The 27,717-nt window shown below is 38.6% G+C and overlaps 1 protein-coding gene across 1 annotated transcript in view; it reads right to left on the bottom strand.

Moving 5' to 3' along the window:
• The window catches only part of stxbp5l (syntaxin binding protein 5L), a 230,268-nt gene that overhangs the window by 34,643 nt on the left and 167,908 nt on the right, over positions 1-27,717 (bottom strand). Inside the window, 10 exon segments of the mRNA XM_055230353.1 lie at positions 755-859; positions 10,691-10,756; positions 18,349-18,500; positions 20,073-20,198; positions 21,023-21,192; positions 22,307-22,445; positions 22,447-22,507; positions 23,558-23,598; positions 24,601-24,668; positions 24,751-24,898. Coding sequence (XP_055086328.1) covers positions 755-859; positions 10,691-10,756; positions 18,349-18,500; positions 20,073-20,198; positions 21,023-21,192; positions 22,307-22,445; positions 22,447-22,507; positions 23,558-23,598; positions 24,601-24,668; positions 24,751-24,898 — 1,076 coding nt within the window.

Below are 27,717 nucleotides of genomic sequence, written 5' to 3'. Positions count from 1 at the left end.
TGAATCATCTGATATCATGAAGTTTGGCAAAAATATGACATTCTGGTATTGTTCCAACACCAATCAAATGCATTTAAATATGGTTTAGTTTTATCTATACTATCATCTCTCAGAAAATACTAAAACAGTGCTCTTGAAGTCAAAGTAAGTATGTAACTAACATTAGAGGTATAAAAAGAGAGCTAGAGCTAACACATACAGCCTGCAACATATGTGCCATTGTGTCTTAGTACTTCACTGTTGTAGACAGTAAGCAAATCTTTTTGACAGGAGCGTTTGTTTTCCTGCTTTATGAGTTATTCCCTATAGTCTTTCTCAGAGACGTCATGTGATCATGTAGTGACGTATCTTGTAGGCTGCTTGCTTTGGTTTGGTTTTGCCAAGGAGCATAAATTGTGAAGAGGGGACGTACACCCTACCACATACAAAGAATGCAGTCCTGGAGAAGGCAGAACTGTAAAACCAAGTAAAGCTGCCGATAAGACACATCACTTTGCCATCAAGTGATGCTTCTGAGGAAGGCTACAGGATGTAGCCAAAACATATAAAGCAGGTAAACAAAAAGAATCACTTAGTTCAAAGTTTAAAGCTGAAGACAGGATTAACCTTAACCAAAGAAAGGGTGTTAAAGAGAGTGTTGCTCACAGTGTGGTAGCATACTAACATGCACAGTGCATGAGTGAACCTCCCCTCTCACTCTTCTGTATGAATAATGCATCAAAACGTAGGGGTCCCATTCCTCCCCTCTTCTTACCATTGTCCAGTAAGTAAAAGACTGGACTGTGGTGGCTGGCTCTCAGACTGGCAACAGGCTCGGGCAGGACGCGGGGGTCATTGTGGAGGGAGCTGGGGTAATGAACTGAAACCCAACAAAACACAGACAAACTGTTCAGGCCCACAGGGGAGACACATACAGCTGGACTGGGACGAGTAGAAAGCAACTGGGAAGAAAAAACAGGGTTAAAATTATAGGAAGAGAGGTTTTATATAAGACTATTATGACAACAAGACAGATTACAACATCTACTTTGACTACTACTACTACTACTACTACATTTACAACTCCAGAAAAAGTTAAACTAAAAACTAAATAATATTAATACGTCCGTTTTTGTTTTTTTGTTTTTGTTTTTTTCTATTTGGCATTACTGTATTATAACTCATACTAGTACCAGACAACAGCAATACTTACGTGTGATATTTTTGTGTTTGTTTAAATTTGTATTTACAGCTTTAACAGTGTCTCAACTTATTTATTTATTTATTTTTTATTTAATTGTTCCAAATGGTAGTTCTACCACAGTGACTAATACAACCACACATTTTCATAATACAAAATAACACCAATTTCCCTGGCAGCAGTCACCTGACATGCCTTTTCCTGCAACGTGGCAGGAGACCACTCTAGTGTAAGACCTAAAATAGACACTTTCCTCCCACACTTTTCCCACTTAAAAGAGGCTTAGTACATCAGATCCATTACACCACACTTCTAACACAAAGTGAAGCTGGAATACCAATTGTGTAATCATGTAACAAAAGCACAGAGCACAGACAGACCGAGGATCTAGTTCCTCGCCAGCCTCAGAGAAATGATTTAATACTGATTTAGAGCCGGAAAAGTTTGCTCAATTTATTCATGTCACACATATTTAGTCAAATCTTCTGTGGAGTTCTAGGATATTTTCACTCAAATTTGAATCAGCGTCATGAAGCTTATTGAATAATTGCAGAGTCTCAATTTTTAATGTATATGTGTTAGTTGTAGTAATATCACTCATGGGTGGAGCAATACCAAAAACAGATCTTTCATCAGCTTACTTGTAAATATGTTGGTATCGGTATAGCATCCATAATTTTATACCAGCCTTACTCTTACTTGGTATCAGATTAGGAAAAAAGTCATTGGTATCACCCCTATCACGAAAGCTGCATTCACAAAAACAAACAAAACAACCCCAAACAACTAGAATCTCTTGATGAGGATGTTGTCGGGTGGTGGAAGGAATACTTTGAGGATCTCCTCAATTCCACTGTCACGTCTTCTGAGGCTGGGAATGCCTCGGGGTCCCACGGGAGAAGATGGAGGATGTGGCTGGGGTGAGGGAAGTCTGGGAGTCCCTGCTAAGACTGCCCCCGTGACCGGCCCCAGATAAGAAGAAGAAAATGGATGGATGGAAAAACAAATAGACAAATGCTGCTTTCATGTGCATGTCGAGCAGTTTGGATGGGAGATTTCTCTGAGGGCGGTGTTCTCTCACTCTGCATATGTGTATTCATGTGTTTTTGGTCAGATGCTGAGAACACTGTCTGTATCTGTTTGTGACTCATTGTGTTGAGCTAGAAACCTACAGGAGTTACCCCAAACGTATCACTATATACAACATAGCTTGCAATCTATCTTATTTGTTGAGATCTCTCATTTGACTTCCACCAATGAATGCCCCTGAAGTCACAATGTGGGTTGTACATGCTGCTTCCAATATACTCATTTGGTGCACTGTTTATGTGCAACGTCCGCTTGGAAAGTCGTATTTATGATTTATCCTACGCCACATGAAAGCGGCACAACCCAGGACTGGAACAAGACCAAAATAAGTCTACATTAGAAATAAATGAGGCTCAAACCAGGACCAAAGATTAGATAAAGACTAGAAACGCAATGTCATCAGCAGTGGATGCATTATCCTCACAGAAAACTCAAACAGCAAATATTTTCGTTCAAAATATTTCTCTCTGTCTTTTAAACTAATTAGCTCTTTCTTGGCTGCAGCATTGGCAGGTGGCAGTTGAAGCTCCCCTTTGTAAACCTGTACCCATATCTGCTTGGGTGACATGCCCTAAGCTATATTTATCCCGCTGGGTCAGACAAGTAGCCCTCCCTGGCATCTCCTTGTGGTATTCAATCTGCAGTCAGACACATGGCAGAGAGCAACCGCCAACCTCCAAAACAACAGACCTATGGCCACTAAACAGACAAGCCAACCCAGACAACATGCAGCAAGACAGGGACAAGCCCAATTACTGGACCCCTAATGACCACGGAAATCTGGGAAAAAAGGTAAAAATAAGCGTGAGAGAAAGGTGAGTGGGGTAAAGCTGTAGTTATTGACACACCCAGAGAATTGGGAAGGCTGATTTTCTTAATATGCTGTCGACTATCTGTATATGGTTCATAAGGGGTCCAATGTGGCATATAGCAACAAGCTAACAACAACTCTAACGGCCAAAGAGAAGATGAAGCATGAAAATGGACACTTTGCCTTTGCCTTGTGTTAATTGAGGTATTCTGGATGATGTGGTCAAGTTCAGTACAGTATTTTAGGTTAATCTAATTTTCATTTTTCTTTAGCAAACATTTTCAGTTGGTTCAATGTTGTTTTTAAATATTTATCCAAATTGCAAATTAATTTGATAGCAATATAAAATAAAAGACTTGATTTCAAAACATTTAAGTTCAAAAGTACCATATCAGTTGTAGACATCTACAACCCTGCCTCACTGCAAAATCTATAAGAGAGCAGTGTACTGACATTTTGTCACTCTTTGTGCGGACTTACACTGTACTATAGTGTTCAAACAAAGCTTCATGCATTGCCTTTATTCAGGTGTTAAGATAAACCTTTAAAACACGTTATTTGTCGTACAATGGAGAAATTGCAACGCAAAGTTGCGACGCAAAGTTCAAGAAACAGCAGGAGGTGTTGGCCTAAGCAAAATACTACCCTGTTCTGGGCCGAAAGTCAATACACAAAAACTAACATAAGTTGTAACTAAGTTGTTTGTCATAGTTCAATATCAGAGTGCCAGAAGTGACTAAAAGGGAGGGGAGATATTATATTCAGAACATAATGTACCATCTATTAATATAATTAAAACTTCTACTGTCCAAATGACTTGTGTGACTCCACCCTTACTTGTCCATCCAAAACATATTTTTTTTTTTTTATATGACATCATTCCCAGTCTCTTAAAGTGACCCAGGCCTTTTATTAGAGCATGTCAAGCTGCATCTGTCCCTGCGGTTTTCCTCCATCTCTCTCATTCCGCCTCTCTGTTTCTTTCTCTGCCTTTGTGTCTCCAATTAGCAAATGACAGGAGTGTAATGGGACAAAATGACCATGACCCAGTCACATAACAAAGCTTTCTGCAGTGACAGCAAGGAACAAGTCGTCCTGCTTTTACCATTATGTCTTTCTGCTCCAGTAATGGCAAATGTTCAAGAAGAATAACTGTCCATCACTTAACAATCAAACAAGGAGGAGCATTAGGAGGAGACCAAGTACACTAAAAACAACACTATTCAACTGTCCTTTGGCCTTTGGTCTAAATGGAAAGGTAGGATATTTCGCAAACTTTTCAGTCACAGTATCACGCAACAACATTTGCCTTTTGAAGTAGCATCTTTTATTACCATGTCCAAATTTAAGTAAAACCCAGATCAAACAATGTCTGACGTAAACCAAGGCTAAAACGAACTACCGTAAATTTCGGATTATAAGCCGCTACTTTTTTTCCACGCTTTGAACCCTGCGGCTTTTACAGCAGTGCGGCTTATATATGGAATTTTACTGGATAACGGCCCCTGGGGGGCGCTCTCTAGCTGTAAACGTAAAAGTGAGACAGACGTGGGGAAAGATTCTGCTCTGAAGAATTCACTAGTTTTGATTTTGAACGATCATTTTGCGCATCATGAAATGGATATGATGCAGTTTTTAAGATAAAGAAACAGAAAGGAAACAGAGCAGGGGTCGGCCTTTAACACGCAAAGAGCCATTTGGACCCACTTTCCACGTAAAATAAAACACTGGGAGCCGCAAATACTTTTTGACATCTAAAATGAAGATAACACTGTATAATAACAATAATGTAACGGAATAATGTAGGTTTTACTTTCACGGACAAGCCTTCTACACGTGGCAGATAAATATGGCAAAAACAACTTAAGTGCATTAAAAAAATACAACTCACCAAACCGCTGCATCATGCATCCCGCTGATTATGTGATTATGTCTACTCTACTCCGCAGTTTCTTTAAAAAAACAACAACAAAAAAACTCGTAGCGTATCGTTTAATCCCAGGTGCTTATTCTCCATGTGCCAAAGCAGTTTTGAAGGTTTCATTGCCTTATTTGCTTTTCCGTATGTTACGCAGAGCGGACTCTGTGCGTGAGAGTCACCTGCAGCGACAAACCCAGATTTTAAGTAGGCATTGTCTGTTAAATTTATCTTTCTTTTTCTTGGAGGTCGTAGTCTCCTCTTCTGGCTCCTCAGTTGTCCTTTTCCCCTTTGTTAAAAGCTCTCCAAAGACTTTTGTTTTGGCTCATTTTCACTCGCTTGTGGCTCTACTTTTGTGCGTCGTGTCTGATGTGTTATACGTGATACGTCACCGCGGATACAAGAGCAGATAATATACTTGCTACTACATCAAATAGATTTCTGTGGCGATTTCCAGCAGGATTTTCATGATACATCTACGGACGAGCTTATTAGTGTGTCATTAGGGACGGGCCAAAGTTGCTCCTGACCCCTGTGCGCACAACGTCTGAAAATCAGGGCTCTTTACGCAGGACTGAGCTGTGTCTGTGTTAGTTCCCAAGCCACGCAGAGCCGCAGTATGAGGCTGAAAGAGGCGCATACGGCTCCGGAGCCGCGGGTTGTCGACCCCTGAAATAGAGCCACTGCACGTAAGCTCGACATCAATGAATCCAACTTGGTCAATGTAAAAAGACGACAAAAGTTTTCAGAGGAAATAAAAGCAGATTTTCCGTGTTGGTGCAGCTTTATTTTATAAACCTGCAGATGTGTTCATCCCGTGTTGTTGTCGTGTTGGTGCCAATTTTCAGGCACAGTTTAAAAAAAAGCGTGTCGGTGCACCGTCTTTCTGTGTAAATGTCTCATGTTACAATATGAAAACCTGCGGCTTACATTCAGGTGCGGCTTATATATGTACAAAATTGATTTTCTCTTCAAATTTAGCTGGTGCGGCTTATATCAAGGTGCGCTCTGTAGTCCGAAATTTACGGTATTGTAATAACTGCCCCTGTATATAAGCAGGGCTAATCTTTAGCTAATCTGTTCTAATATCAGTATTGGTGATATTGGATAGTTTTCCCAGAATCTCAGATATCGGTATCAGTCTGATAGTGAATTTTAATATTTGGCTCCAACATTTTCTATAAGCTCCCCCTGTTTTGGTATGGCCATGTGTCATTCCCAGTTTGTCTGCAGTGTATGAAAATAGAAGAGAAATTGCATAAAAATATAGCTGTATATTTACAAAATCATGCAGGAAAATAATTATGTCTTATAAATCTTGTTATTATTAGTTGTTATAACAAAATTTGTCAATATTGTTATCAACAAATATCGGCTAACAGCAGGACAATATTGGATAGCTGTTTCGGCTCAAAAATTCCATATTGGACCATCCCTTATTAATTTACTCTAGGAACTAAACCAGTACCAAAAAAGTCAAAATCAGGACTATACCTGGACTACAATCAAATATAAAGAACACTGACCCAGGACTAGACTAGGATTAATAAAGGATTTCAACAAGACTAAACCCAATCAGCGCAAACACTAGTTGACCCTAATCCATGGAACATTTAAACTATAAAATCTTGTGTTCCTTGAGTGGCCCCTACACCATAGGGTGAGAAACCTTGGTCTAGACAAGTATTTAAACATATAATCCCCTCAAAGCAGTGTGGGCCTTTACACTCCAAATCCTTCTATAAATGTGTGACCTTACAACCAACAATTTATTAAAAAAGGCTTGCTGCTAATGTTAATGTCGCTATATGCTCTGCAGTACTGAAGATAATATAAAGGTTAGCACAAATCCAGTGGGAAAAAGCAAGGCCATGTTTTTGACCATTAAATGAATAGCCTCAGTGCTGACCAAAAGACCTTTTGATTTTTGCTTCAACATATTTCAGTAATTATAAAGTACGCTAATGACATCTGGCCTTGTTTGTCCCTTGTTGGATTATGGGACCACATTCACCTATTGTATCAACTTTAATTCAATGTGATTAGTTCTCAAACTTTTAAAAAACAGAACCATTTTAAAGGCTCTGTATATCTGTAACTGAAGATTGAAGTCTAAAACTATGAATACATTTAGATTAATGCAAAATTGAAACCAGTGGTGTCATGATCCGCAGTATCCACTCCGGGTTTTCCTCCCTGCGTGCTCCTTCCCTCCCTCACCTGCCAGATCTGGGCTGGGCTCCTGGCTCCTCCCGTGTGCACCTGCAGCCCATCAGTGCAATCAACCTGCCTGCTGGGCATAAAAGGAGCTGGGAGAGGAGACTCAGCGTGGGATCATTGTCATGTTCACTTCACCCTGTCGTGTCACGTCTTTCCTGCCTGCATTCCTGTCGCCCTTGTGTTCTTGTCGTGCTCCGGTCCTGGATGTCTCCTGCCTGCTCTGCCCTACGCCCGTCTGGTCTGCCTGTCGTCCTGTCGCCCCTTCATGTGGTCTGTTCCTGTGTCCTGTGTTCCTGTTCACCTGCTCACCCCCGGATCACCCAATGGTTGTACATTGTCCTATTTTCTACAATAAATCCTGTAAATATTCCCCGAGTCTGCATCCTTTGGTCCGCCACACACACCCGTTACGACAAGTGGCTAAGGACCCTAGTGTGATTGGAGTGAAAGTGAGAAACAGAATATTCGAATCGTACAAATTTTTATATTATTGCAATACAACAAAAATAGAGAAGACAACATATTCATCATATTCAAAAAGGCACTATCTGACACTAAAAGCATACATCAAATATAAACAAAACATTATTGCAGTTCATTTAGTTGAGACTTTTCCATTTTAAAAACCCAAGCCTGGATTTATCTTCCAAATGTGACTTACAGTACTTTCACTAAATTTTTTCTCAGCTATTTTGGCACATTCTAACAGACAGTCTCAAACTATCAAATTTTAAACAGTTACAGATGTTAGGCATGCTCCCTTTCTCCCCGAACAAAATATAACCTACTGCAACTTTGGAAAAATAAGTAGCCTTGGTTCTCGATACATACAAATAGGGTGGTCTGTTGCTGGGTTTCAGATGACATCACAATATTCTATAGGCCAAAAATATTGAATTGCTAAAATTGTTGTTAAAATTACGATTTTTGTTAAAATATAGCTGGGGCCTACAGTCACTGATAGAAATGATCAGGTTCAAGATTTGTGAATTTACCTTTTGGATATTTTATGGCAAAGAACAATGTTATTCTAGAATCTGAAACCCACTGATTATTTGATAATGTTATAATATAATAACTATATGAAATTATATATTGTACTGATCTGTTCTTGTTGAAATGTAACTGCGTCTTTATGCGACACTTGGTTGCTATGCCGACAAGTTTATGTGATGGTTGGATTTGTCAGTTAATGGTCAGGTCGGAGACTGGCTCGGCTGAATTGAGACTGCTGTTGTGTGTTTGTTTTGGCGTGGGTTAGGACCTACAGTAGCCCTTGTGTTCAGAAAATAAACAACCAGAACAAACTTCAGCTAACACCACCAACGCTACAATATTATAACATGCATTTTGAAGGTTTCTGTTTTAGTGCACTGGAGTGTAATAAGAATACATTTGTGAAGCAGTGTGGCTATTCTCTTTGGCCTCCAGTAGCAACAAGCTATTTCCTTTGCACTGCAGCTCACAGGAGTCTCTTTATTTGGACCTCCTTCTGTAAATATTAGAGATGCTTCTGGCTCAAATCCCTCAAGATCAAAAGTCTTGCACAAATTCTCTGTTTTAAGCAACTCCAGGAGACAGTCCACTTACTTAGATTACATGTCCACACAATGTGGTTTGTGATCTAAGGTAAACTCAATGTAAACCCTGTCTGGTACCTGTAAATAACATACGACATTGAATTAGGGAAGTGTAATTCATCACATTTTAGATGAGTCCTGATCAAATTGTTTCAAATTGTCAATGATCAGCTCAGGGCTTTTTTTGAACTGAAGTCCAATATTGCAATAAAGGATTTGGTACAGAACACAGAATTTGTAGGAATATATATATATTAGTATTTTTTGTGTTAAATGGAAAATATCAGTCTATATTCAGATATATGTTATAATGTTGTTTCCTCATCAAAAACATACCATGCCAATCTGTACTCCCTAAAAGGTAAAAGGTAGCTGTTAACTTCAACACTATCGCTTCATGACATCGCAAGGTGGAACTGAGCATCTTGAGCTTTGGAGATGCAGACAGACTAATAATGCATGATTACTCAAACATGTGTAAATTGAAGCAAAACACAACTCAAAACAAAAACAGGTATGTTTTTGAGGCGGTAACAACATTATAAAATGGGTTAAAGTTCACAGGAGTCAATTTTGCCTATATAGGACCTTTAAATGGCACTGAGATCTTATTTACGTTCATAAAATTAAAACTCTTGTATGACTTATCCTTTTTGGAAGTAAATGTATACATGCACATCACACAGTTTAGCTACACTGACAAAAATGTGGTATTGTAATAATTTTATCATTCAGGCCATAGTAAGTCAGATCAGGTGTGTAAAACTAAAATACAATTTCCACATTTTACATTCTCACACATAGTATGATATAGTATCGGTCCTTGACTGATGTGTCTATAAAAACAAACTCAATTCATGGGAAAGTGTTATTTTATTAACTACTTCAAACCTCAGATGACACAAGGACAGAGCATTTTGGTCAGTTTAAGTAACACTTTCCATGGTTTGACCTTTCTCTTCAAATTTGCGGAAACTAGTGCTGTTCTTTACACAAAATCATGAAAGGTGCTGCACTTTGGTCTTTTTAAGATAGCTGTTTTCCAAAAGCACATTTCTTATGCTGCCAACTAGGTTATAATAAATATATAATTAAGTACAAACATAGGAGACGGTAGCTTTATGTTCACACTTTCCTCTCTTTCACCCTCTACACAGCCCAAGTCAAGCTCTGCATTCTGTCCAACAAATATTTAACTGACAGCTCCTCAATTATTAATCTTAGCTAAGAATCAATATTTAAACACTATCACAAGCTGCCCAAATCTTAAGACCCAAATATATGAAGCTATTATTATTTTAAAAATGAGTCAGCAACATTTAAATGTCATTAGCTTCAAGTAATCAGCATTGCAGCAATTCTGCAAATACTTCACGACTGGTAATTGCTGAGAAGGAGATGATGACAGGCCAGAAAAGATAGAAGAAAAAAAAATGGAAATAATTTTAACCATAGATACTCTTGAGACTGTCCATGGGTATCAGCAAAATTATTACAGTCGCTGTAGCAATTAACAATTCAAAACAACATAACAACATATTCTATTCTATTCTATTCTATTCTATATATTCTTTCGAGCTGAAAAGTACTCAAAAAGGTACCTATAAACAGGAAAATTAAACATATATTCCTTCATACAACTTAAATCAATAGTTTCTAACCAAGTCCCAATACCAGGCCAAACATTTGATGAAGCTGATCAACTAGTAGTATATTATAAAAGAAAATCAACCAAAATTGCCTTGTTAATTGTATGATTTCTGTAGACAGTAGTTCCAGTAATGATACGATTCAAATGACTGTATTCCCAGCAGGTCACAGTGCAATCCTGTACACACCATAGTGTTGTTATTGGCCTAAGTATCAGTGTGATTTCGAGAGCAGTGGTTTACCTGAGGTGGGCGAGCGGCTCCTCTCCATGTCGATGGACTGCTGGTTGTCAGAGAGTTCAGTAAGGCCTGGATAAGGAAGGAGAGGAAGAAGAGAAGGAGGAAGAAAAACAGTGAGAGGAAGAAGGAGATAATGAGGAGGGAGAGTAGGAAGAGGAGAAGGAAAGGGAATTAGAGGAAGAGGAGAAGGGGGAGCAAAAGGAAGAAAAGAACGTAGAAGAGGAAGGGGAGGAGCAGGTAGGACAAGGAGAGAGAGGAGGAAGAGAGTGAGATCAAAAGAAGAATGAAGAGGGGGAAGGAAGGAGAGAAGGAGAAAGAAAAGGAGGAACAATAGGATGAGGGGGAAGGAAGGGGAGAAAAACAAAGTGAAAGAAGAGAGGGACAAGAACAAAAGAAGAAATATAGTACATACAGTCTGTCAGTTCATGTTAAATATGACGATCACAGAGTCAAGTTTTATTTGATGAGCTACACTACCCCTCACACTGACTAAATGGGAAAGAGATAGTGCTACCATAATGGGTTGTTTATTAGAGCATCATAACCACAGAAACAACCTACCTATGTAACCTATAGATGTTGTTTAAATTTATCTATACATTGGTGTATTATTTTAACATGTATTTTGTTGTTTCTGATTAGTAAGTATACCTAGGAGACAAATAAAACAGATAGGATTGTGAATAGTATTGTTTTGAGGTCCAGACAGTTATTTACTGAGAAACTGATCTTGGTAACATAGCAATGTATTTCTTTGACTATAAATTATTTAAACATGATTGAATATCTATTTATACTGTAGTTTTTCAAGCTATACTTCATAAAGACACCATCTGTAGAAGCTTAAACTAGAAGGCCCTACAGTGGCTTGCAAAAGTATTCAGCCCCTTGGAAATTTTTCACACATTGTTACGCCACAACTACACATTTAAATACATTTTCTTAAATTTTATGTGAATGAGCAATACAAAATGGCAAGTGTGAAACTTAAAAGTGCATTGTGCAAAAGTATTCAGCCCCATTTTTCTTGAATGCAACCAATTGCTTTTAAAAGTTGTCTGATGATTTTGGAAAGATTGAATGTTGACCTAATGACTAAAAAGAGTCCACCTGTGTGTAATCTTGTCTCAGTATAAATTCAGCTGTGCTGTGAAGGCCACAGAAGTTTGTTAAGAGAATGTTGGAGAGGAAACCACAAAATGAAGTCAAAGGAGCACACCAAACAGGTCAGAGAAAAAGTTGTGGTGATGTTTAAAGCAGGGCTAGGATCTAAAAAGATTTCCCAAGCGTTGAACATCTCAAGGAGCACTGTTCAGTCCATCATCCAGAAATGGAAAGAGTATGGCACAACTGCAAACCTACCCAGACATGGCGTCCACCAAAACTTTCAGAACGAACAAGAAGAGCACTCATCAAAGATGCAGCCAGGAGGCTCATGGTGACTCTGGGATGGTTGCAGAGATCCATAGCTCAGGTGGGGGAACCTAAACTAATAGTCGTGCCCTACACAAATCTGGTCTTTATGGAAGAGTGGCAAAAAGAAAACCATCCATAAGAAGTCTGGTTTACAGTTTGCTAGAAGTCATTTGGAGGACACAGCGAACATGTGGCAGAAGGTGCTCTGGTCTGATGAGACCAAAATCAAACTTTTTGGCCTAAAAGCAAAACACTACGTGTGGAGGAAAACTAACACTGCACATCACTCTGAACACACAGTCAAACACGGTGGTGGCAGCATCATGCTGTGGGGGTGCTTTTCTTCAGCTGGAATAGGGAAGCTAGTCAGAGTTGATGGGAAGATGGATGGAGCTAAATCTTGGAAGAAAACCTGTTGGAGTCTACAAAAAACTTGAGACTGCGGCAGAGGTTCTACTTCCAGCAGGACAACGATCCTAAACATAAAGCCAAAGCGACAATGGAAAGGTTTAAAGTAAAATATATTCATATGTTAGAAAAGCCCAGTCAAAGTCCGGGCCTAAATCCAATTGAGAATCTGTGGCAAGATCTGAAAACTGCAGTTCACAAATGGTCTCTGACAGAGCTTAAACTGTCTAAATTTCAGTCTGTTGGTGTGCAAAGCTGGTGTAGACATATCCCAAAAAACTTGCAGCTGTAATTGCAGCAAAAGGTGGTTCCACAAAGTATTGACTTAGGGGAGCTAAATACTTTTGCACGCTGCACTTTTCAGTTTTGTTTGTTTTGTTTTTTTAATCTGGAAATGATGTATAATTTTCTTTCTACTTCACACATTTTGGGTTATTTATTCACATAAAATGCAAATTTAAAAATATTTAAATTTGTAGTTGTGACTTGACAAAATATGAAAGTTCCAGGGGGATAAATACTTTCGCAAGCCACTGTATACAGTAAATAACCAGCATCCAATCGAATCTTATTTGTTATCCCCAAAATCCCTAGAATTTGTTCTGAATCTTTAAAAAAATGAATTTGCCATTGTGAGGGGCAGAGTGACTGTAACCTGACGCGACCTGCACTGGCATCTGCTCATTAAATGTCAGGAGCTTATTTTGGAGGTTTTAACTGCATTGTGTTCAAATGTCAACATGAGCATAATCATTTGAGGACAGCAGCAGTGCGCCAGTGCAGATCTCACGATGGAGAGGCTGAGACACTCACTGAGAAAAACAATACAAACATACAACACACATCATATCAGTCAAATGTTCAGTCACATGCTTCGAGCACAGGCCAGACCACATACAAGGGCTTGTATGTTTCTATTGTGAATAATGCAGTGGCAATGTTAGTAGTGTTGGCTAAACCTGGAGCTAAATCTGTATTGTCAATATTGCAAATATGGATAAAACTTAACACTTAACTTTTCTTACAGGGTCCGCCAATTTCTTGTTTCCATTGAAATGCTTGTTTGGAATGTAATGTTTTTATTACTTAAATACAAAGAAAAACATGCTGCCTCTCCGAAGAGCTGACGAATAACTTGGTCTGGGGATACTAAATAAGCAAGTATTTTTACTAGGTCATTACAACATTATTCTAATTGTATAAGGTTGTACATAACATCTCTGTCATGAACAAAAGGGTTTAGCCTGAAGTAAAAAATACTTATAATGCCTAACACTATTTAATAAAATTAATAAAGTTTAATGCCATACAGAGGCAGCAAAGCAATGGGGACAAGCAGGTGGCGAATACTCGATCAGAAAATTTGTCTACCTTCAAATTTCTGATGCCAGTTGTGAGTCTTACCAAACTGAACTGCAACTTAACCTAGATTTTCAATTTAGATTTTTTATTTATTTATTTTTTTAACAGTTGCACCTACAGGCATAAATGGTCATTAATTTTCTAAAATTATCAACTCAGCTTTTTGTTGCTTAAAGATCCCATATTACACTATTCTCTGATCTATGTTATAATGTTGTTCCCTCATAACAAACATACCTGGAGTTGTGTTTTGTTTCATTCACAAATGTTTAAAACATAAACCTGCATATTTAGGCTGATTTCTTTTCTCAAACAGGAAACACTGGGCTTCATCGTGTGATGTCATGCGGTAATGCAGGAAGTGCTCCACTGTGTTTTTAAACTCCATACACCTTCACTAGAATCATTTGGATAATTTCAGCCCTGGAATTGCCAATTTCTACTGAAAGTACAAGGTAGCTGTTCATTTCAAAAACTATTACTTTATGACATCACAAGGCCAGGGCATTTTGAGCTTTGGAGAAGAAGACGGACGAATAATAAAGGATTATTCAAACATGTGTGAATGAAACAAAACAGAACTCCAGGAATGCTTTTGAGGAGGTAACAACATTATAATGTGGCTTAAAGCTCACAAGAGTCAATCTCCATGCTAAAATCTATCTGTAATCATGAACTAAAAGCACATAGTTTTACTTGAAGTGATGAGCAATAGGCTACTTTACTTTCAGGGGACTAAATGTTCTCATTAAAATATATATCAGTGGGTCATATAATCTTAAAAGTTGGCCTTACTGCTCTTTCTGCAAAGGACATATCAATGGACATGACTGGAATATTGCTTTATAATCATGAAACATGTGATTACAAGTTGCTTAGATCCAGTCATCTCCTGGTTTGTCCTTTTGCTTCGGAGGTTTTGTTTTTCACTTCACACACACAGCTCCTCCACAGGCTTTGGGAGGGCCCTACTTACTCTGGTAAGAAGTACGGATCCTTTTCTTTGAATCTGAGTAAAAGTTAGACAGGCCACGCATGCAAAACTCTGTAAGGCAGGCCCCACATGCCCACAGCAGCCACCAGCCACCAGGGAGAGTTAGGGGGAGAGGGGTAAAAATCAAACAAAGTTGAGAAATAAAAAGCAATAAAGTGAAATAATAATAATACAAATGTGATGAGTTATACAAATTAGAAGGAAAGGGTTAGGGAAGAGGAAAGGAGAGAGAAGATCAAAGTCCAAATTAAAGTGAGACAAGCACTGAGTTAGTGTCAGGGAGGGACAGACAGCTACTGCAACACAAACCCAGAATCAGCTACTTAAACACAACACTTATTACACTACAACATTTGGATAGATCATATTATAATGTATTTGAATTGTCAATTAAAGTTTACCATAAAATCTTCATTATTAGTTCTAGTCAGACATGGTAATGATAACTTGCTTTTATATTTATTTATTATTATTATTATTATTATTATTATTATTATTATTATTATTATTATTATTATTATTATTATTATTATTATTATTATTACAAGTGCAAAAACAGATCTCAAGATAATGGGTTGTTTATTAGATCTTCATAACCGCAGCATCAATAATAATAAAACCTATATAACCTATGTTGTTTTAATTTATCCATACACCAATTTATAATTTTAACATGTATTATTTTTATTTCTGATTAGTTAGTATACCTAGGAGATATATACACAGATAGAACTGTGTTAGAATGTGGTCTTCTGTACTGGTTATACTTTTGATTCTTGTGTTCAGACCTCTATTTGTTTTATACCTTGACATGCCCACCAGACTATAAATCAGGATGAGGGGGAGTATCAACTTTCTCACACCTGGGATAAAGTTCAGAACAAGTCCAACAGCAGATGGTAATGCCGTCCTATCGCTCCAACTAGGGAGTCAGCTCTAAAATCTGTTGAACTCTGCTAACCAGACACGTCACAAAAACATCATGTGACATGTCTGAGGAAGGCGGCAGCCAAAACTGTCAAGGTATGAAATAAATAGAGGTCTGTATATAAGAATCTATGTATGTTGGTATATTTATTGTTAACTTCACTAGTACTCATTTAAAATCTGGTTTTATTTCATGCAGATTACATTAAATACATATTTTGACATGGCTCTATTTCTATTCAATACTCAAGGCTATGACAGCTATATATATATATATATATATATATATATATATATATATATATATATATATATATATATATATATATATATATATATATATATATATATATATATATATATATATATATATATATATATATATTCACACACACACACACACATATAAATATAAATATATAAATGAATAGGTAAAAATGTGGAGACAAGCAGTGTCATGGCCGCCGATTATGTGGCACCATTCAGATTTTTGTCTCAGCTCGATATCAGCCTAGGTACTTATTTTTTGTCTATCTTCAGATTGATTTTAAAGACTCGACTCAAAGATGTTTACAAAAAGGGAAGTCAGAAAGAGGTTAAGTGCTGAGGTTGTCAATAACGGGCACTTATGCAACAGTAACATTTAAGTGTTGGTTTCAAAAAGCCCAAGTCATGTCTGTCTGCTGCGGCTGAAAAAAACTGTCAAAGATTCATATTAAGGGATTATGTAAAGCGCCTAAATATTTAAACATTAAACCTTGGTTAGCTAAGGTCACTTTACTTCACATTTGTTAGTTTTTAATGCTGGGATGAATATTCTTATAGAAGGCAGTGAATTTTAGATCCCTCCACCAAAATTAGTAGAGATTAGAGACAGAGGGGACATAGGATAAGGGTTGATACATCCTGCGGTTTTCACTACATATCAAGTCTACACTCAAGCAGGAATACATAAGACATAAAAAAATCTCAGACAACATGCATATAATGCAAACATGAGATGCAGCCTGTTACATGCACCTGGTCTCATTGTGTAGACAGGCAAACTGACATGGACAGTGTTTAGGCATTGTGAATGTGTGTGCGAGAATCAGAGACAGGACAGAGAGAGGACAGAGGGAGGTGGGTTGATATTCATTTCAAGAATAAGTATATATTTTATTTTATTTACTTATTTTATTGTATGCCCTTATATTTTACTTTATTTTATTATAGTTTATATCATTATTCATTATTTTATGTTGCACCACACTGCCGAAGCAAGTTTGTGAATTTTATTCACTGACAATGGTAATAAAACATATTCAGATTCTGATATTAAATGAGCAATAGCTCTGGTAGCTTTGTTGTTTGTTGATCAAAATATGCATCTTTTAAATATGATTTGACTGGGGTAGTCAGGAGATTGGAGTCAGCTGATCAGAGGCATGGAGAACTTTGTAGGTGATCAGGAGGATCTTGAAATTGATGCACTGCTGGATGGGGAGTGAAGGACATAAAACATCATTGCTCATAATATTAGAGATTAGATTCAAGGAGGTTTAAGACTTGCACGCAACACTGCTCAAACACACTCCATTCTTGCCCTATCGCATAGCAAAGTACGTACTGTGAAAATAGATTGTGTAGCACGGTCTCTTAGATTAAGCTGTTACAAATAACGCTGAGATAAATCAACAGGATAAGTGATGAGCAACAACTCCAAAATTAGGTCACACAGGTCACACCAGCGAGGCCGGGAGGAAGAAGAAGATATCCACACCCAGCTACTGAATATTCATGATTTATGTTTAAATGTGGCGCACAGGGTAAGGCACTCAGATCAACAGCGCCCTTGAGATCTCCGTGCACGTACTAGGGACAGCATTGCGCCGGACTTGTATTAGACTGTATGTATTAGGGAATAAACCTCTTGTGAGTCTACTCTCTGCTTTCCAGTGATTCTTCTGATCGGATAAAAGGAACATGCTTACAGGAGCCAGTGGATTTGTTGCAGGAGGGGGGGTGATACGGTTTCGTGAACCGGTGTGGGTGAGGAGGCAGGTGGCAGAGATCTGAACATATTTAAGTTTTTGAAGGTCAGTTTAGAGAAGTCCGTAGAGGACACTATTGCAATAATCGAGTCTGGAGATAATGAAGGTGTGGATGAGTTTTAGCAGGAACGGGGAAGAGGGAGGGGAGGAGGCGAGCAATCTTACAGAGGTGAAAGAAAGCAGTCTTGGTGATGTGGTGGATGTGGGGTCTGAAGGATAGGGTTGGGTTGAGGATAAATCCAAGGTTTTTGATCTGATCTGAGGGACTGTGACCATCTAAATAACTAAATATATACTTTTGTAATTATAAATTAAGTCCAGTTGTATTTGGTAATTGTCAATAAGTTTCAATAAACTATTGTAATCGTAATTAACTCAACAATATGGACTGTATTCTTGATAAACTAGACCTATGTGACAGGAGAGAGGAGAGAAGGAGAGATGGAGAGATAGGACAGCAGTATATATGTAATGAATGCCTACATGACATCAGTGTACATGTATTGCAGTCTGAATGCTACCTGAGGTGGACTGTCTGTTCCTGCGAGGGGAACGGGTAAGGCGTTGATAGGGGTCTGAGGAACCATATAGATCCAGTGTCGACAAACACAACAAAATGGTTTTCTGCAAATAGTCTACCACAGCCAGGCCATTGCAGTTTCCAAACGCCAGGCTACAGACAAAAACAAGAATGTTAATAAGATGAGATATTCATGCCTCAAACGCCAGATTTGACATTGTTGTTCTGATGCTACTGTTGTATATATTCTCTTCCTATAATAAGTATTTTTTTTTCTTTTTTTTTAAGCATATCTTTTTATAACTTTGTGCATGCCCTTATTTGTATTTGTATTTATTCAGTGTGTTTTATGTTGCACTTTATCACCGAAGGAAGTTCCTAGTTTGTGAACTGTGTTCACAAACGATGGCAATAAAAGTCTTCTGATTCTGATTCTGACATTAAAAGGTGTTGCATATACAAGGCACTGGCAAATCAACACCTGCAATATGTTGTAATTGTTATAATCAACAGAAAACTTGTACCAAACACTGCAGTTAGTTTTAAGAATGGGAGGACAAATGGTTTTCAATAGATTTCGATTTCAGCAGAAAAATGCTATGTACCAAACCAACCAAGTTTTCCTACAGATTAAACATGTATTTGTCATGATGTGTGTATTTCTGTTCCTTTTCTGTCTCCCAGTGGGCTCTTCCCCCTCCCTCACCTGTCTGTACCTGGAGCTGGGCGGAGCTCTTGGCTCCTACCACGCGCACCTGCTGTCCATCTGGCTAATCACCACACCTGCCGTGGATAAGAGGAGCTGGGAGAAGACACTCGGTGCGAGATCGTTGTCGTCCCTTCATGCCTGTCGTTCCCTGTGTTCCTGTCGTGCCTGCATTGCTTCACCCTGTTCCGTACTGGATTATCTGCGTTTGGTGCCGGATCCTATGTGTGCCTTCAGCCCTGCTTTGACCCTGCTCCGACCCTGCTTCTACCCTGCTTCTCAGCCCTGGTACTGTCTTGGTTTTTCCCTGCACTCCACGTTCCTGGGTCCTGGCCCGCACCTGGCTTCCTGCTCACCATCAGATCAACCCTCAGTTTTGTATCTTGTCTCAATCTGCACAATAAACACTGTAAATATTCCCCGAGTCTGCACTCTTTGGTCCGCTACACCCACCGTTACGACAGTATTATGCATATTTTCAGGTGGAGCCACTTTCTTGTTCCCATAGAGATGTTATTGCTTTGTCTGGTATGTTCCACAGCATGGTAATAAACCTATATATACTGCAATTATTCAATTACAAGTGTTTTTATAGCTAAAAAATACCTTTCAAATCATGCATTTTTATAGACTCGCCTCTCCACAGATCAGACCCATAACTTAACCTGATACCATCATCTGTTACCATAAACATAGTTTAATTAAAAGCAATACTGTAGGACATTTCAGATAAAGTAATAACATATCTATATGTAGTTGGGGTATCACAAGTATGGTACTATCAGAAGACTTTTATTGCCATAGTCTGTGAACACAGTTCACAAACTAGGAACTTGATTCGGTGAAAAAGTGCAACATAAACACACTGAATACTACAAATACACACTACACTATACTACAAATACACTACAAATACTAAGAGAAGGTCTACATTATTGCCCCCCATAGTAAATTTGTCCTCTGCATTTGACCCCTTCCTCAGTGCGGCTGTGGTAAATATGTGGGGCAGCCAGACTCACAGGCCATAAGCAGAGTTGATGTCCACACTGGTGATTTGCTGAGGAGGCTCTCCATCCACCCACAGCAGCTGCACTACTAGCTCCGCCTGGTATCCAGGGGGCACCCGCACACAGCGCTCCTTCACCCTGAGAGCAATACAAGAGATAAATGTTACGTGCTAGCTCTAAGCCTGGTTACATAGATGGGTTATGCATAAGGAAGGTGTCTAGTATAAAACCAGTATCAGTGAAGTTTTAAGAAACTTTAAACATTGTTTCCTGACCTGTTCTTCATTAAGAGCATAGTTCCGTACAATGCCTGTATTATCCTTTCATTTCAGTTGTTAATAGTTATAAGAATAAAACATTGGGAGCACTTTACAGCAGATTAATAACATGGTAACAGGATAGTAACAAGAAGTGTAATTCTTATGGTAATTAATTCCAGAAATATGACATATTGGTCATTCAACTTTAATTCATGGTACAGTGAGTAATTATAACCCAGGCTGGAAATGTATTTTATTATTATTATTATTATTATTATTATTATTATTATTATTATTATTATTATTATTATTATTATTATTAATAATAATAATAATAATAATAATAATATAATAATAATAATAATATAATATAGAAACAGGGCTCATGATCTTATTTACCATGTTATTACCAGCCTGTTATTCCTATGTATTTTAATGTATGGGTTTTATGTATGTATTGCTATTATTGCTTTTATTCATTTTACTGGTATTGTTCTTTTGGACTAGTGAGATAAAATTGAGCATTTATTTTGTTTGTTGTCTTTTGTTGTGGTTTCTGTGATTCTGTGTAGCACTTTAGAAACTATTTTTTATAAAATGTGCTATATAAATAAAGTGGATTTGGTTATAAGCAATGTGCTATAAAGTTAAGTGTGACCAAAATATCTGTGCTTCAGCATTCAGGCGTAATATTGGTCTTACCTGAGGCAGCTGTCCTTCATGCCCTCTGGAGTGCCTCCTCGGGGGCTGGTGGCATGTGGGTGGTGGGGCTGGGGGGAGTGGGACCCTGGTTCAGAGAAACACGGGTTGTTCTCTGTTTCTGACGGGGAGATGACATCCTCAGGCTCACACTGCAGACGCACCTCCAGCGACTGGCAACACAAAGGTCTGGTCATTATCTAATTTCTGGAGTTATGTGGAGTTATTAAAATGTCATGTAAACAGTTATATTTGATGTGAGTAATCTGATTTGTCTTTCTGATTGTTCACAATGGTCTAGACAAGGAAAATTGTGTAAAAAAGGGACAAAGACAAAAATAAAAATGTTTGGACACCCCTGGATTAGGTGTCACTAATAACTTCATAATATTGTAGCCATTCAGAAAATTGCAATGAGTTTAAGGCAAAACATTTATAGAACATACTCACCAAGCTTGTGTTAAAAATGTGTTAAAGGTGTATAGTTTCACAAAGAATGTGTGATTAATTATAACCTTTATTAATGGGAAACACTGCTATATGTTTATGGTATAGAGATGTGATGGCTTTGCATATTATAAATTAGTACAACTGGAGCAACTTATTAACTTAATTAATGAATCATTGGATTTATATAGCACCTTTCATGACACCCAAAGCGCTTTACAGTGCATTACTCATTCTTAACAGAAGCAAGGCTGTCAATCTGCGCCACTCCGAACACTACCAACACTCACATACACACCACATTCATACTAGGCAATGTGGGTGAAGTGCACTGCTTAAGGACACAACAACAGATTTTGCCATTGGTCCCCCTACTATGATACCAGCTAGTCCCAGTGGTCTCCCATCCAAGTACTAAGCAACCGTCTGAGATCTGACGAGATCAGACTATGACAAGCTGATGTGGCCATATTACCATATAATCCATGAAATATCATTAAAAGATTCAATACAAGAACATTTTCATGATAATAATTACATTTTCACTCCAAAATATTATTAAAAATCAGTATTGAATAAAAGATCAATAGTGGCACCATATAATCTGTGCAGTAATTTGTAGAAAATATTGCACTATTGTTATACAATATATACTACACTGATGGAAAAACCTAGCGAAGAACTTAAAAAACAAAAACAAAAAACAGAACATGACTGCCAAACTCCAAATCAGAACTAAAATTGACTCAATTTGTGATCAAATTACTATAACTCTGAATGCACCCATGACATCATTCTAGAGTCTAGATAAATTGACCAATGCCAGACTTCCTGACTCACCACTATCTGCGTGTTGGCTTCATACTTGCTGAATCGGTACAGGATGATGTGTGCTGAGATGCCCACCACACAGAAGATCCGGCTCTGAGGGCACCAGCTGACCATCTGAACAGCAAAAGGGTCATCCTCCGCGCTGTCACCCCCCTTTTGGCTTATCAAACGCTTTAGATGTCTTCATTTTGTACAGCATCTGGAGTGTGACTGAACAAGCACAGGCATTTAGTAAACAAGGCTAACTTGGTGTTTTTCAGTTTATAGACAACTCTATCATGCTGTAGTCCTTTGGGATAATGATCATTTACAGCTACTACTAATCCATGTTTTAGTCTTATTTTCAACCATGTTTAGCCCAAATTTAGGTCTGATGTTGTCCAGGTTTAGATGTGGTACTCAGAAGGACAAATATTTTCTTAGGTGTTGTTACATTCCTTTCAATGTGAGGTTATTTATGAATTTAATGTTTTTTTGTTGGTATGATGTCTTACCTTTTATCACTCAATTTGTTATCTAATTTAAAGTCTATTAAAAGATTTATAAATATCATAAAAGTACATTAACTTCATAATAGGAATTGATAGCGGCTGAAATGGGCTTTCTCCGCAGAGTGGCCGGGCGCACCCTTAGGGATAGGGTGAGGAGCTCGGTCACACGGGAGGAGCTCGGAGTAGAGCCGCTGCTCCTACACGTTGAGAGGAACCAGCTGAGGTGGCTCGGGCATCTGCTCAGGATGCCTCCTGGACGCCTCCCTAGGGAGGTGTTCTGGGCATGTCCCACCGGGAGGAGGCCCCGGGGAAGACCCAGGACACGCTGGAGGGACTATGTCTCTCGGCTGGCCTGGGAACGCCTTGGGGTCCCACCGGAGGAGCTGGAGGACGTGTCCGGGGTGAGGGAAGTCTGGGAGTCCCTGCTTAGACTGCTGCCCCCGCGACCCGGCCCCGGATAAAGCGGAAGAAGATGGATGGATGGATGGATGGATAGGAATTGATCAAATGTAGCTCCATTGTTTGAAGCTATGAGCATGGATCATTCTACAATTATGATTATATTGATTTCTACTTGTGGTGTCCCAACATTTTTAACATTTGCAACATCAATCTTTCAATCTTAAAATATCATATTATGGTTACAAATATATTCTATTGTGAGAGTACAACAAAATTAATGCTTGAAATTAATTTACAGTGTACACACCATCATAACTTCTCTTGTATTGTATACTTAGAAATAGATGCTTGTTGCCAGTGCACTTACTTGCTGACGCATCCCAAAACTTGATTGATCCATCAGCATGCCTACACAAAGAGAAATGATTTTATGTCAAGTTAAAATTATTGATTCAGCAGAGAGGAAAATACAAGAAAATATTGCACAGTCGGTGCACTTTCACGCTGTGAAAATCACTATCATAAAAGACAATAAGAATAGCATGGTGTCAGCTAAATGTTGAACTTGATTTTGGTGCACATTAAAAGCCTCTGTGCCCTCTGAGCGTAACAATAGCATGTGCCATTGTACAATATGTAATAACAGCGGGATGCTAAAATACACCTTTTCTATTGCTTTCAGAAGTAATGCTTAATACCTTTTCTTATGTGGGATCCCTACTGTGAACAGAAACAAAAAAAAAAAAAAATCATATGTGGAGCAAAACCAGGTTAACAAGACCTGTTACAATACAGACAAGCACAATATTATGCTTATCAACATGAAGACTTATATGTTAAGTGACATGCTGATAATAATAAAGCCTCTCAAAGTGCCAAAGTGCTATATTGTAGCCATACTTGGTGATGATTGGTGATGGTAAGCTACTATTGTAACCACAGCTGCCCTGGGGTAGGTACTATTACTATCATTTCTCTTGATTTGTAATCTATAGCAATACAAAAATGGCTTTGGTGCAAGTGGAGTTTGTGCCACTTCTGGATGGCCCACAATTAAAATCATACTAATTTAAAATTAAATAATAATAAGTTTATTATTAAAAGGTTAGTATTACACATTGAATTGCTTTGAGGATTATCCGCTTTTATAATTGATTTTGCCATCTGAAGAATCTGTTCTTAAAGTCATGTTATGAGAGCTAGGAACAAGAAAGATTAGTTAGATTAAACAGAGGCATTGGCCTGGAGGAGGACTGAATTATAGACTACACCTCCTTCCCCCTTTCAGCATTTGACAGTCAGGTTTAGTATGGATCTCTGTACTATCATTATAACATCACTACTATGTATGCATAAATGGCTTTTTATTGTTGTTTAATTTAGTATTTCTTTGAATAATGCCTGACTTACCCTGTGATGATTATCTCTGGATATGTGTGCGAGCCTAATGTCCACGTGCCTCCACTGATGGGCCACTCCTGGTGTAATAAAAGTACATTTCTCTTACAATTCAAACACGTAATGTACAAAGCCTTATTCCCCATAGATTGATTCCCTTACCTTTTGACTGTAGCCGGTCTTTTTATGCTTGGCTCCTATAGAGTAGAGAATGGGAATGATATCGGGCGGACAGTCTGCGAAGTAGGCCGTGCAGGTGACTGGGGACTCGTGGATGTCCATAGGGTAGGGGTTTTCAAATACAGGGAAGCTAAGACACATAAGAATAATGTAGATTAAGTTTAATTAATGCATGGAAATAGTGAAGCTGCAATGAGGGAAAAAAAAACAAAAAAAAAACAACAACTTTGGATTGTTTGGGAGCATTTTAGCATTGTTTGTAGCAAAGGTAGAAACACCTGTCTTGTGAAATTATCCCTTTGGCATCTAAAAATTGGAATCTTGTTCTAATTAAGTAACCTAATTAATTAGCTAAGCCAATCAATGCTCTTTCACTAAATTAAAGTTTGTCGCCTTAAGCACAAATCTGCCAACTGTAGCCCATCAGCTCTTCATCAAAGACAACAGAGGGACATTATGTTCAAGATGAGGCTCACACACAAATTATGTTTCCTGGGGTTATGTAAAATCTCCTTGTGTATTTTATCTCCAACTGGATAAGTGATTTAATGTCAAGGGTAAAGGATAGGGATCTGTAATCCATTGGTTCTCAAATTCTTTTGCCAGTAGTATAGGATCATTTCCATGAACAGGTGCACTGTTCATGGAAATGATACACTTTGAAAATGCCTCATGTTCTGATGTTGATGATTTGTTGAACTCTGTAACTTCAAGTGTTTTGAATGTTCTGGACACCATTGCCCCGATGAAGGTTAAAATGGTTAAAGATAAGCAGAAAGCGCCATGGAGGAATGATGACTCGGTCAGGGCACAGAAAAGGGAGTGCCGGAGGGCCGAGCGGGAAAGGCGCAAGTCAAAGCTCCAGGTTCATTATGAAATTTACAGAGAAAAGATGCACATGTACAACCACAGTTTATGTAGAACAAGGCAAAGGTATTTTTCTGACATTATTGGAAGTTGTAGTAACAACTCTCGTATCCTGTTTGCAATGGTAAACAGATTAACAAACCCCCCAGCTCCACTGCCGTTAGAACTAATTTCCACATCTAAGTGCAATGAGTTTGCAGTATTCTTTAATGACAAGGTTCAGGGTATTAAAAATGCCATAAATTCCACAACGCAAATAACAACCCTGCACCCACCTAGACACTTGGAGCTGACTCACTTTGCACCTGTAACTGATAAAACTGTCCAAGAGATTGTCACCAGTCTGAGTTCATCTACATGCTGCCTCGATGTGTTACCCACTAAATTTTTAAAGTCTGTGCTCAACAGTTTGCTGTCACCACTCACTCACATAGTTAATATGTCACTTCAATCTGGAACATTCCCAAGTGCTTTGAAAACTGCGGTTATCAAGCCTCTCTTAAAGAAGAGCAGTCTTGATGCCACAATATTGAACAATTATCGACCGATCTCAAATCTGCCGTTCTTATCAGCTTATTAACTTCCTCGAAATGAACAACTCCTTTGATGTTTTCCAATCAGGTTTTAGACCCCACCACAGCACTGAGACTGCTCTTATCAAGGTGACAAATGACATCCGCCTGAACACTGATGCAGGCAAAGTCTCAGTCTTGATCCTGTTAGATCTGAGTGCTGCTTTTGACACTGTGGATCATGGGATCCTCTTACAGAGACTAGGGGACTGGGTGGGCATCTCTGGTACGGCACTAAACTGGTTCAAGTCCTATTTAGAAAACAGGGAGTACTTTGTTGAAATTGGAAATCAGATAAAATGTCCCTGACCTGTGGGGTGCCCCAGGGTTCAATCCTGGGACCCCTGCTGTTCAATCTCTACATGCTGCCGTTAGGCCAGTTAATACGCAGCAATAATGTGTCTTACCACAACTATGCAGATGACACTCAGATCTATGTCTCACTAGCAGCAGGTGAATATGGACCAGTGGATTCACTCTGCCACTGCATCCAACAGATCAGTGTGTGGATGCAAAACAACTTTCTCCAGCTAAACTCAGACAAGACTGAAGTCATCATCTTTGGCCCACAGAAACATAGAGAAAGTGTCAGCAGTCACCTCCAGTCTCTCTCTCTAAAACCTTCAAATCAGGCTAGAAATCTAGGGGTAATAATGGACTCAGACTTGAACTTTAACAGCCACATCAAATCAATAACATCTGCAGCTTTTTACCACCTAAAAAACATTGCAAAAATCAAAGGTATACTGTCAAAGCCAGACTTAGAGAGACTTATCCATGCATTTGTCTCCAGTAGGTTAGACTACTGTAACGGCCTGCTCACTGGTCTCTCCAAACGAGCCCTAACACACCTGCAGTACATCCAGAACGCTGCTGCTCGGGTCCTGACTAGAACCAGGAAGTATGAGCACATAAGTCCTGTGCTCAGGTCTCTGCACTGGCTTCCTGTAGCTCAAAGAATAGACTTTAAAGCAGCTCTGCTTGTGTATAAGTCTCTCCATGGCCTAGGTCCAAAGTATATCTCCGACATGTTAGTGCCATATGAACCATCTGGCAATTTGAGGACTTCAGGGACCGGCCTCCTGCTGGTGCCCAGAGTCAGGACTAAACATGGGGAATCAGCGTTTAAGTTTTATGCAGCTAAAACTTGGAACAGTCTTCCTGAAGATGTGAGACAGGCCTCTACTTTGACAATGTTTAAATCCAGGCTCAAAACGGTTCTGTTTAGCTGTGCATACGACTGAAAGGTTTTTATTCTGCACTCTTCTCTTTTAATGTTAATTTTATGCTGATTATTTGTGATTATTTATGTTTTGATTTGTGTGATTTTAATGTCTTTCTTATTCTGTAAAGCACTTTGAATTACCTTGTGTACGAATTGTGCTATACAAATAAACTTGCCTTGCCTTGCCTATAGGAGTGTCTTGAAGTTATGAAACAATTATAATATGATTTTATTTATACCTACAGTTGTCCTGTTTAGGTTCTGCGCAGATTTAGGCTTGGTTTA

Source organism: Periophthalmus magnuspinnatus, chromosome 21, assembly GCF_009829125.3.
Source record: "Periophthalmus magnuspinnatus isolate fPerMag1 chromosome 21, fPerMag1.2.pri, whole genome shotgun sequence".
Classification (NCBI taxonomy): Eukaryota; Metazoa; Chordata; class Actinopteri; order Gobiiformes; family Gobiidae; genus Periophthalmus; species Periophthalmus magnuspinnatus.
The sequence above is the reverse complement of the archived record's forward strand: the minus strand, read 5'-3'. Positions and strand labels throughout refer to the sequence as shown.